Here is a 12,275-nt window from a genome sequence, read left to right on the forward strand (position 1 = left end):
CCCTCTGCCCGCCTCTACCTTCTCCTCCTAACTCACCCACTCTTCCACACTCTCTTTCTCAGTACTTAAATAAGTAAGGTCGTTATGAATTATTTACGGAAGCTGCGCTTCTCAGATGTTTCGAAAACCTTGTTTAGGTTTAAATAACTTTTTAGTGGCCATCAACGTCAAACCTCACCTATGACCTGAGAACATTTTTTAACGTAAAATTTCACTCTAGTTCGATTAACTACGTCAAATAAGGAGGTTTCCATTTTTTTTTAAATATGTTGACCTTCAAATAACATTGAAAGTCATCTTCAAGGTAAAAACAAGGTAACATTTTAATTCCTCTTTAAAAGTTACTCCAAGAATTACTTTAATGTTCTTGGAAAATATTTTGCCTGGGGAAATGCTCAGCCATCCTGGAAATTTTTGGATACCCTGTATATACATGTACACACTGTAAAAAATGTATGTTCCAAAATGCATTGGAACTTTATTTTCGAAACCTCAGCCAACACTACAATACAATGCAGTGTTTGCAATTGTACCTTACGCTTGTATTGTGGAAGTGTTGTAGAATCACATACATTTTTAACCGTGTACGTTATGCAGTTAATAGATGGGTCAGTCGATCAGGAAATATTTGTTTGCTTGTTAGTATTCACCGACTCCTGAGAAGCAAAAGTTTCGGAAAATGTTGCTTGTTGCCGTAATACTTGTGCTACTACCAGTAAGCTTCGCAGATCGAGATGATCATATACCTTTTGGACCATGGTATCCAGCCACAGAAGGCGAACCTTGGCCCCTACCCTGGAGCAGAGTTCTCGGCAATAATTACCTAATTTTGCATCCAAACAGTTTTACCATTGAAGTAAGTTCAAGTTTTTTTCTTTCTAGGGAGATTTCCTAACACCAACTATAATTTTAAAAATATATCACGGGCGTGTTACTACCCTCAAATCCCGATATAAGAATGGTTTCGTGCATGACTTCAAGTCGCCTTGATCCTATATTCGCTGTGGGTGCGGCCCTGATGCTGTTTGCCACGCTTAGCTGAGCACCGCCTCTTTCTAGATCCCTCGGTTCCCCTCATTCCGAAAACCGTCAAGGGCATCAATTCTAGGAATAACGTAAACCAGGGGTTCTTATGTCGGGAGTTAAGTGTATTACAATATCATGACAAAAAATATAACTAGGACCGTTTTCAAATTTTTGTGTATTTGTCTCAAACTGTTAAAGGGGTAATCTACAAATTACATACTGTTTCTAAAGTATTATCCCACCCCCCTTCTTGCGACGTGTAAGGTACCGTGCTTTTTTCTCCGAACACCCGAAATTCTACAAAGATTTTATAAGCTTCAAAAATAAAATGTATTCCTAACAATAAGTATTTAGAAAATTAAATTTTGGTTGAAAAAATATCTTCTCCTTCGCTTCACTGGGAATTAAGCGATAGAACTTCCGATTGCCGATCGGGTGCTTTTCCATTAGGCTACTAAAGAGATCGAAAGAAGAATCTTTCCTTCAGAAATACACGCATTATTTTGCTAGTTGTCATAATTCAAATTTTTCAATGAATTTGTATTACCATAAGAGAATAACAGAAAAAAAATTTAATTTAAAAAATGTTTAATTCATAGCTCCATTTAGTCTAAAGACGTGAAGGTTTTCTTTTATTCTTTGATGATAGATAATACAGATTCCTTGAGAAAGTTGACTCGCAACACCTGGCAAAATAATTCTGAAAAAGGATTCTTCTTTCGATATCTCTAGTAGCTTAATGGAAAACCACCACAGAAAAGCTAAGTCTTTAACTGAAAATTTAACTAGTTTATTTTTGTTTAACAGTGTTTTCTTTAGTTGCAATTTATATTATTTGGTTGAAAATGGAATAATTTGTTAAGAAAAAATACATTTTTGTTTTTTAGGAATTCGACATTTTTTGATGGAAAGTCCACGTTCAGAGATCCTTGGTCCGAAAAACAGGTTATTAAGATGGTGTCGTCTGTCTGGTTTTGACCTTGTCGCCTGTACACTGAATAAATTTTAAAAGACTTATCTGATTATATTGCAGTTGGGCAATCATAAAAAATAAATTCAATAATTAAAAAATTGGCTTGTTGTCATAACAACACAAGCTACGAAAAAATTAGTAGACAGAAATTGTTCACCCAAAAAAGACCTAAAAATTTATTATCTTTCATTTTTTCAAAGAGTGTGTAATTTTAGTTTTTAACTTAAAAAATAAAATTAAAATTGAAGTTACAAAAATCAAAAAAGAACTAAAATAAAAAAGGACTAAAATTATTTATTGCAAGCAAATTTTTTTCCTTTATATCCTCAGGAAAACTATTTTTTCTGCAGTTAAAAGTAATTTACAGGTAAAAAAATTAATAAAAACAATGTTTTTTAAAATATTTTTTTATGTGCTAAGCACATGGCTGTTATTGTTTTTTCTTGAAAAAATAATGAAAATGTAGTGTATTACTTTTCCTACACAACTTTATAGAAATCGTTTTTTAGAAGCTATAATCATTTTGCTGATAATAAATCAACTAAAATTATTTTATAAATTGTAATGTGCTGAAAAATTGGCTGGTATTACACTGAACTTTTTCCCTAGAAAACCTAAACCAAAATATTTTTTCTGCAACTGAAATTGTTTATAGATAAACAAATAAAATAATTTTTTTTAAAATATATTTCGATGTTCTGGACACGTGGTTGTTATTTTTATTTATTTACTTTTTTTTTAAGTCGTGAACATTTTTTTATGTTAGCTACTTTATATATAAAGCTTAGGCTGTTCATTCAAAGAGTTTAAGGAAATGAAAGTAAAAAAATATGTTGCTGATTATAGATTTTTACACCGTCCGCACGAATGTGATAACTTTTTTCCTACAAAACTTCAAGGAAATTATTTTTTTCTGTAGCTGAACTCTTTTTAACAGTAAAAAGATTTAAAAATGTTTATTTTCCGAACAGATTTTATTGTAATAAAACATGAGACTGGTATAATACTTTAACTAACAAAAGTTATTCGTCTAAATGATATTAAGAAATTTTCTCAGAACCACCTGACGCTACAATTTGTTATCTATAGTAACTAACTTTTACCTGACTTAGATCTGAAATTTTTCTTTCTACTATTTTTGGATGTGATGCGTATTTTTTTAAATTATAAATTCAAGACAAAAAAATACCTCTGTTTCAATATCAATACACATTATCAATTTTAATAATATACACTTATTGGAATGACAAATTGTTCAGGGTAGCTGACGAGAAAGAGTAATTCCAAATGAGGAACAAATATTAAAATAATTATACAAAATAAAGTTTGAACTTTATTTTATAATATCTAAATAAGCAGTCCCGGCCTACAGTACATAAACTAATAAAATATACATTTAATACAATAGAATTAAACATAATATCAAAAAGTTCGCGTATCGAACATATTTTAATCGAGTGCAGAGCACGAGAAGCGTGATGAGAATGTGTTCGTTAAAGCTAAAAGAGTTTTAACAAAATAGAATGCACAATCATTAAATTACATATTTCGACGATTTGACTTTTAATTTTAAAAGATCTATGTACAAATTAAGGTGCAGTACAAAAACCAGCCTTTGTTTGAAAATTAATTTTTTTTTATTAAAAACTGATTTTTTAACTGAAAATTTAACTATACCACTTTTTATGAAAAGCGTGTCTTGATCAGATTAAAATGTAATAATTTGGTTAATAATTTATATATTTTGTTACAAATTTGACTTTTTTTGGTGGATAATTAATCCAAATGGTTGAAAATTTAACTACTTGTTTGAAAAATCATGTATTTTGTCAAAAATTGAACTTTTTTGGTAGAAAAGTAATCCTTTTGATTAAAATTTGAACTACTTGTTTCAAGATTTGTCTTTTCAACTTAAAAATTCAGCAATAAGATTGAAATTTTGATCTTTGTATGTTTTCTAAATGTACTTTTTGTATAGAAATGCCTTCTTGGTGTTCTTTAAAACTGACTACTATCCGATTTCAAATAAATCTGCTTCGGTTGGAAATAAACTTTTTTATTGAAAATTCACGTTCGCGGGCTCAAAATTCAACTGTTTCGTAGAAAATTTCCATCTTTAGATGAAAAATCAAACAATTTCATAGAAAAGAAACTTCGGAAATTGAACTTGAATTTATCCTTTTTATTTGAAAATTCAATTATTTCTTTGAAAATTCATGTATAATTACTTTTTAGTAGAAAAGTAATCCTCTTGGTTGAAAACTAATCTAATTTGTTCAATATTCATCTTTTTAACTTGAAAATTTAACAAGTAGATTAATATTTTGTTTCATATATGTTTTATAAATTTAAATATTGTATAAAAATATCTTATTTGTTTTATTTAAAACTGCAGCTATCTGATTGAAAATGAATCTGCTTCGGTTAAAAATCAACTTTTTTATTGAAAATTCAAATTTTCCGGCTCGAAATTTAAATGTTTTGTAGAAAATTTCCATCTCCGGATGAAAAGTCAAACAATTACTTATAAAAGAAACTTCGGAAATTGAACTGCTTTGTTCAAAATTAAAAATAATTTTTTCATTTCAAGATATATCAAATTAGATGAAATTTTGTTTGGTTCAAAATTTGATGTTGCTTCTTAGATAAAAATTTATTTTTTCAATAATATTTCAACTATTCTATGTTTGGTCGTCAATGTATCTTTTTCAAATAAAAATTCAATCTTTGTTTTAAAATTCATATCTTTTGCTCCAAACTCGACCTTTTTGGAACAAAATTAATCCTCTTGGTTAAAAATTTAAGTACTTGTTTCAAAACTCATGAATTTTTTCAACATTTTTACTTTTTGGTAAAAAAGTAAACCACTTGGTTGAAAATTAATATTTTGATTAAAAATAAATTTTTGAATTGAAAATTGACCTTTCTGTTTGAAAATTAAAATATTTGGTTAATATTTAATTTTTTTACTGAAAAGTTTACTATTGCATTTTTGTTAAAAAATATATCTTTTTAAGATAAAAATTTAATTGTTTGGTTGAAAATTGAACTGTTTGTTTTAGAAATTCATGTATTTTGTTAAAAAATACACTATTTGGTAGACAATTAATCCACTTGGTTTAAAATTAAACTGCATGTTAGATCATTGAATTGCTCGGTTGAAGATTAACTTTTTATTGTTGTTAAAAATGCAAACGTTGTGTAGAAAAATTATTTTTATAAATCGAATTTTTCAAATTCAAATTGAACTATTCCACTTTGTCTTAAAAATTTACGTTTTATTTTGACAAGTTAACTTGAAAAGAAAATTGAGAGAGATTTCAAAACCTTTCAAATGATTTCATAAATTTTCAAAAGAAAATGCAGAAGTTTTTAAAGCAAAATTTCTAATATTTCTCAAAATACAAAATTTTAGAATACACATCCAGTAAGTTTCAAAGATATTTATAAGTTTCAAAAAGATTACTGATAAAATTCTTAATTTATCTTTCATTTTCAAAACTTAATTTAAAAGGATTATTTAAACTTGTTTTAATATTTACAAAATTTACAAAATTATCGAAAAGAATAAAAAATATTTAAGGGCAATTTTTTCAATTTTTCAGAATTAAAAAAATTCTATAATATGCAAATCAGTTTAAAAGATATTATTAGGAAGTTTTGACAAAATTTGAAACCTAATTTATAATTTAAAAAGAGATACCATTTTTTTTTAAATGTAGATTTTTGAAGGTTTTGAAATAAAATTGTAAAGCTTCTGAAGGATTTTAAAAGGTTTCAAGATAATAAAAAAATGTCCTTAGGATTCCTAGAAAAACTTAAAATGATATATTTATTTTAAAAAATTAATTTCAAGATTTAGAAGCAAAATTTCAAAGCTTTTTGGCAAATTTGAAATGTTTCAAGAATATAACAAACATTTCTTATAATTAATGCGAAACTTAAAATTTTTTTAAAATTAATTTTTAAAGAAAATTTTTAATGTTTCAAAAGATATCCAAAATGTAAAAAAAAGTCTTGATAGATTTCATAGGAATTTTTTTAATTGTTGTATATTTTTTACAATTTTAGGAATATTTCAAGTTAGATTGAAAGAGATTTAGGAATTTCAGAAGTTTTGAAGAAATTAAAAACATTTTCCAACTTAGAAAGAGTTTCGAAATAATAATAAAAATAATATGTAGGAATCTTATTATGTAAGTTTTGGATTAATAAATAAATAGGAATAATTTTAATTTGTTTTGTAAAAATTAAAAGACTTTTACAATTCAGAAAAATGATAAAATATAGATTCATGAACATAACATTTGTTTACTTCTTCATCGTTTTTAAAAAAATCACTTTTATTATAACAGAGCCTTATACAACACATCATTCTAATGCATATACTTATAATGATCTTAAATAAGATCAAATAAAATAAGCTTTACAGAGGGAATATTTATTTTTAAGCGTTAATTGACAAATTTTTGAAGTTAGGATATGCAAACTGTTATATAAAATGTTTTTTTTACATTGAAATATTGAATGTAATGCTGAACGTATTCAATTTTTTATAAATTTACCATTTGCTAATGAGCGTTTCTTAGCGCAAAAAAATAGATACACTTTACCGTGATTAAAAAAAGTAATTTTTATGGTAACGCGTTATTATCTAACACTGATTTATACAAATATTAAACGAAAAGTGGAAAGGAAAAAACCATTGTTTTGAAAACGTTCGTAGCGATTTTCTTTTTCATTTTGGTCTTAAAGTAGTCAAGTAATGTTCTCGTAATAAAAAAACAATAACAAAATTACCCATAAAAGCACCATCAGGTTGAACTTCATCCAGGCGAATCGTGATACATGATTTTAATTCTGGAAACTCGATCAACAGAAAATATTAAGAAATTGAAATCTTTGTTCTTATATCATAGTTATAAAATTTTAATAAGAATAAGCAATATAATTTCAGTGTCTTTTTTAATGGAATTAAACAATTTTACAGACAGCAGACACCGAATGTCCTATTTTGAAGGAAGCTATTGATAGATACACATCAATCATATTGAAAGAATCGAAAGCTGCTGCCCGTTTCTCGCAAAAAAATGAAAAATCTGATCGTCAAATTGAAGCTAGCTTAACTGGAATGTTAATTCAAATATTAAAAAGTTGTGAAACACAACCGTATTTTGAAATGGACGAGTCATGTGAGTAACATAAGCCTGAATAATAAAAGCAAATATTTTATCATGGCACTTAAAATCGAGAAAAAACAAACCCAAGTTTTCTCCGCTTGTAAAATATGTTTCGCGACCATTAAAATAGTGAAAATTAAGATTTAACAGCTGAAAATTTTGTCCAAAGCAACACACGTCTGAATACGAAGAATTTAAAAGTTTCAGAAAATGAAAACAGATTTCGAAGATAAAATTAAACAATCTGTGTAGAATCACCTAAAATTTCTTTATATTATAATCGAATATTATTAAAAAATTACAAAATTTTGCACCACAATATTTCAAACTAAAAAATTTTCAGTACTATCATTCAAAACTGACAAAATTCATGTTTCAAATTGAACAGATTAAAATAAAAAAAAAAGTTTTAAAAAATCTAATTTAAATCAGACATTCAATATTACTAAATTTATTAGAAAATTATATACACGTTAAACGTTTCAAAGAATTTCGAAAACAAATTACCACATGAATCAAGAAAATATTGGTATAAACACGGACGATACAATTCCAAGAAAATTGTTTATTTTTTTTCTCAAAAAAATGTACTTGACTACAGAAAATTGAATTTCTTTACAGAACTATATTTTCTTGAAATAAAATTTTTCTTGGATTCAGAAAATATTTTATCTTCCATACTCAGGCACATATTTCCATGATTCTGTGCTAATTCAGTTTCCGTGATAGTATAAATTTTTCTATTATTCAAAGATTTCCAATTAAAAAATAAATCCAAAAGAAAAATAATTTAAAATTAGAAGCATTCAAGATTAAAAAATATTTTACAGAAAAGTTTTTTAAATTAAAACTATTTATGTACTATGAAGCCCTTAATTCAATTTAAATCGTTCAAAATCAATAAAAGTGTAATTTTACTTGATACATTTTAAATTCCACTCCTTTAGATTTGAATTATAAGATTAAAGATTACAAGTTAGAGCAACTGCAAAATTCTATCATTTGAAATTAAATATTCCAGAATATACTTTTTTATTATTTTTTTTTAAATAATAAAAAACTTATCATTATTCTTGAATTTGACCTTATACATTTTAAATTCCACTTATTTAAATTTAAATTACACAAATTGGAATTGCAAAGTAGATAACAATAAAGTTATCAAAGTTGTAGCCAAACTACGCACTATCTAAAAAATGTCAGAAAAGAAAAATACGTTGCTTTTTGAAAGCTCTACAAGATCATCATAACCCTTTTCTCTTACAAAATTAAAAATTTTAATTTTGATCGCACAAAAAATAATTTAAAAATCCATTTTGCGGTCAAAATATGAAAAATACGGAAAAAAGTAAATATGACACAATATTCCTCCCGAAAAAGATGTACAACTTTGTTGTTATTCACTTTTTGAAAAAAAATCATTTTTGTTTTATTCGTAAAAAAATAGAAAAAATTTTTTAATTAAATTTTTGGATAAACGACACAAGCTACGAAAAAAAATTATTTTTTATTGAACGCGTAATTTTCGGTTTAATCCAAAAAATAACTTTAACAGAAAAAAAATTTGGAAAAACGAAAAAAAAATAGACAAAAGTTGCTCACCCAAACAAGACCTACAAATTTATTCTGAATTATTGTTTGATAGGATGCATATTTTTGGTTCAAACCATATAAAATAACCCTAAATATAAACATATTGTTATGAGCAACAACCATTTATAATGTTGAAATTGTTATGTTTTTAGAGCGTATTTTAGGATTGATTTAAATGTGAAAAAAGAAATAAGAAAAAACGAGATTTCTACAAACTTCAACAAATTACAGTTTTTTAATTAAAATTGTTATGAAAATATTAATTTTTAATTTTTTAATGTTTTTTTTATCGTGAGCGATTTTGTCATTTTTTCTTTTTAAATAGTTTTTTTTGTGAAGTTGTGCGAAACATCGAAATAATTGTTTACATCATTTTTTTTCTAATGATTGGGTTAAATATTAAGCTAAATAATAATATTATTAAAGTATATATTATTTGGTTCTGATAAATTATTATATCATTTCGCTTTTCTGTTAAGAGAAAAAAATTATTGGGCACAGAATGCTGGGTAGTTCTAAAACAAAACATCGGTTAAGAATCTACGGCTGTAGTGGATTATGAACAGAAGTTTCCCGATACAGCCTATTGTACACTGAATTGATTAATTGTCCCTTTAATTATTAATTATTATTTTAAAGAAAATACACTATCTTCAAAAAATATAATAAATATTATTTTAACACTAATGCAACTGTCAAAAATACCTCATGGAAAAATAAATAAATATTTTTAATTTCAGATGATTTATTAATCCCCGAGATATCAGACGTAGCTACTTTAAAAGCCAACACAGTATGGGGTGCTCTTCGAGGTCTTGAAACTTTCACACATTTACTTTCACCTTCAGGAGATGGAGCGAATGTAAGTTTCTGAAATGACAAAAGTAAATCAATGAATTTCTAAATTCATTCGAATTTTTCTTTTAATTGACAAAACTTCTTGTAATTTAAGAAGATGCTTTTCTTAAAAAGTGACTAGTTCCTTGCATGCTTTAAGGATGGAGATTGGAAAAATTGAAAATTTTCTAAGCTAAGGTCTGAAGTCTCCTCTTCAAAATGAGACCAAGGACGTAATAAAATATTTAATGGTTTTTGAATTGTCATCAAAAAGCTTGGCCAAGACGTAAATCGCTCCGTTGAATAGTAGGACTTTTCTATAAATGAATAGTTTTTTCACAAAATTGACTTTCCGTGACACAAAAATTACCCCATTTATTAGGAGAATTCATTTGACATCGTTTTTTATTTCATTAAATAAATTCGATAAAAAATACAGATTTTCGTTAATTATTAACCGCAAGATTCCGTTTTTTCGATGGAACTTACTCTAAATATCTTTGCCATGTACGTCTTTTATGTTATTTTATCAATGAGCTACAATTGTTTTTTTTTTTTAATAATTAATTTTATGGGAAAATCCGCGACTTTGTCAATTATGAAGAGTGCGCAACTGTTTCTTTGAACAATTTAAACTATACTGTTTATAATTGTGGATTCAGATAAAAATCTTGTGCTTACGGATGTATCGGTCTTTCGATCTTTCCTCTATATTTGTATTTTTATTTAAATTTATTTTAAGGAATTGTAAATTTTTTCGTTCGACAAAATCTTATAATAAATAAAGGCCTTTATCAGTCATTGTCAGTTGATTTCTTTAAAAAACGTCATCAATTTGTTGACAAGTATTCAAGTTATGAATTTGTTTATAAAATCGTTTAGAAGTTAAAAAATTATTACAGGTGGATCATAATTCATAAGCGAACCATTTTTTCAAGTTTTTAAAAAGCCAATCAGTTAAAAAACGAAATCTGGTATTTCAAATGGACGCAAAAAATTATCTGTTTATCAAATTTATTTAAATAATTGACAATTGATATATGCATATTGAAGAATAGTATGTTTTTCGCATTTCACATTTTACATTATTTAATTTGGATTTAAAAAAATAAGAAACTGAGTATACTGGGACTACAATGTACCGGGGGCCTCCAAGCACTTTCATTAATTAATTTCGTGCATATAAAAAATAATTTTAAAAATGTTTTAACCGTCTTAATATTATTTTCTTTGTAAAGCATGTCAAATTTTTAGTTAAATAATGAGTGATCAAGAACAGATAAGCGCGCTTACTGAGGCCAAAATAGTAATGGTTACAAATTTTCGAAAAGTGGATATATTTTAGTATAACTATGGAGCGATCAATAAGTGAAAAGTTAATTTTTTGCTCACTGAGTCACTTTCTAAGAAAAGCACAATTTTTACCAGTAGTGTATATGTATGAAACAGGTAAAGTATATAATCAGGCAATATATACGGTGTGTCTAAAAAACTCCGGATCCTCTGAATATTTCCTCAGGTAAAATATTTTTCATTGAGGTCAAGATCATTCTTAAGTAACTTTTAAGGAGGATTTTATTGGTGATATTTTATTTGACCTGGACGATGACGTTAAAGGTTATTTCAAGGTTAACTGTTTTTAAAAACTGAAACCCCCCTTTTTGACATCGAGAATAGATAGGGCGGGAGATATCATTTTGAAATATGTATTAAGATCATAGGTTTAATTTTACCTTAAAGATCACTTTAAGGTCATTAAAATTTTTTAAATTCCGAACATCTCTAAGAACAGCAACTCTAAAAAAAATTCGTATCAATGGAAACTAGTTATTACGACAAGGCGCGTTCAATGGTGGCCTTCAATTTGACCTTGACGATGATCTTTCAGGTCACGATGTCAATTTTTTTCTTGAAATGGTAACCCCTTTTTTAAACGCTTTTATTTAACTTAGCCTTCCTTCATGTCGGTAATCAAATCTACTAATCGAAAATTAAGGCACTTCTTGACAAGCTAGAGTTTTAATTTTTCAATCAACGCGTCTTTCATGACAATACACCAATCTGCAAAAAATGTTTGCATTTTGCATCAAAAAATATTGTTATTAGAGATAATAATTTGTATAGCTAGCGCGAGCGTCTATCACACAAAGCGCGTAGAGCGCTTTGTGTATATAAATCACGGGGATTTCCATAAAATAATTAATAAACAATGTCATTACTAATCATTACTGAATGTGCTCACGCTTTTATATTACTCTCAGTTGTTACTATTTTTAGATTAAATACATTTAGTTCATTTAGAAAAAAAAAATTTCATGACTTCATGTCAAATAAAAAATTATTTTTTACTTTTTTGTACGTTTTTAATGCGGGAAGCATTCAGTAAAAGCGTTTAGTTTTAGTTTTTTTTCGTATCGCCCCCAGACCAGTCCAAGGCTATTTAAAGGCAACCCCCGACACTGGACTGAAAACGAGATTTTGGCTTAATAAGGTTACAGGTTCAATTTGACCCTGAAGGTCATTATCTCGAAGAATAATATTTTACCTGAGGAAATATTCAGGGATCCAGAATTTTTTTAACACCCTGTATAATACCTAGGCATTATATATAATGCCCAGAAGAGACCAGACAAAGCGTGTAATCAGTATTTTATTTATAAGAAACT

The 12,275-nt window shown here is 26.9% G+C and overlaps 1 protein-coding gene across 1 annotated transcript in view; it reads left to right on the plus strand.

Moving 5' to 3' along the window:
- The first annotated feature begins 532 nt into the window (after positions 1–532).
- Positions 533–12,275, plus strand: part of LOC117175422 — a 48,554-nt gene continuing 36,811 nt past the window's right edge. Inside the window, exons 1-3 of the mRNA XM_033365129.1 lie at positions 533–856; positions 6,990–7,191; positions 9,513–9,634. Coding sequence (XP_033221020.1) covers positions 680–856; positions 6,990–7,191; positions 9,513–9,634 — 501 coding nt within the window. The 5' untranslated portion in view covers positions 533–679. The remainder of the gene's footprint in view (positions 857–6,989; positions 7,192–9,512; positions 9,635–12,275) is intronic.

Source organism: Belonocnema kinseyi, chromosome 6, assembly GCF_010883055.1.
Source record: "Belonocnema kinseyi isolate 2016_QV_RU_SX_M_011 chromosome 6, B_treatae_v1, whole genome shotgun sequence".
Taxonomy (NCBI): Eukaryota; Metazoa; Arthropoda; class Insecta; order Hymenoptera; family Cynipidae; genus Belonocnema; species Belonocnema kinseyi.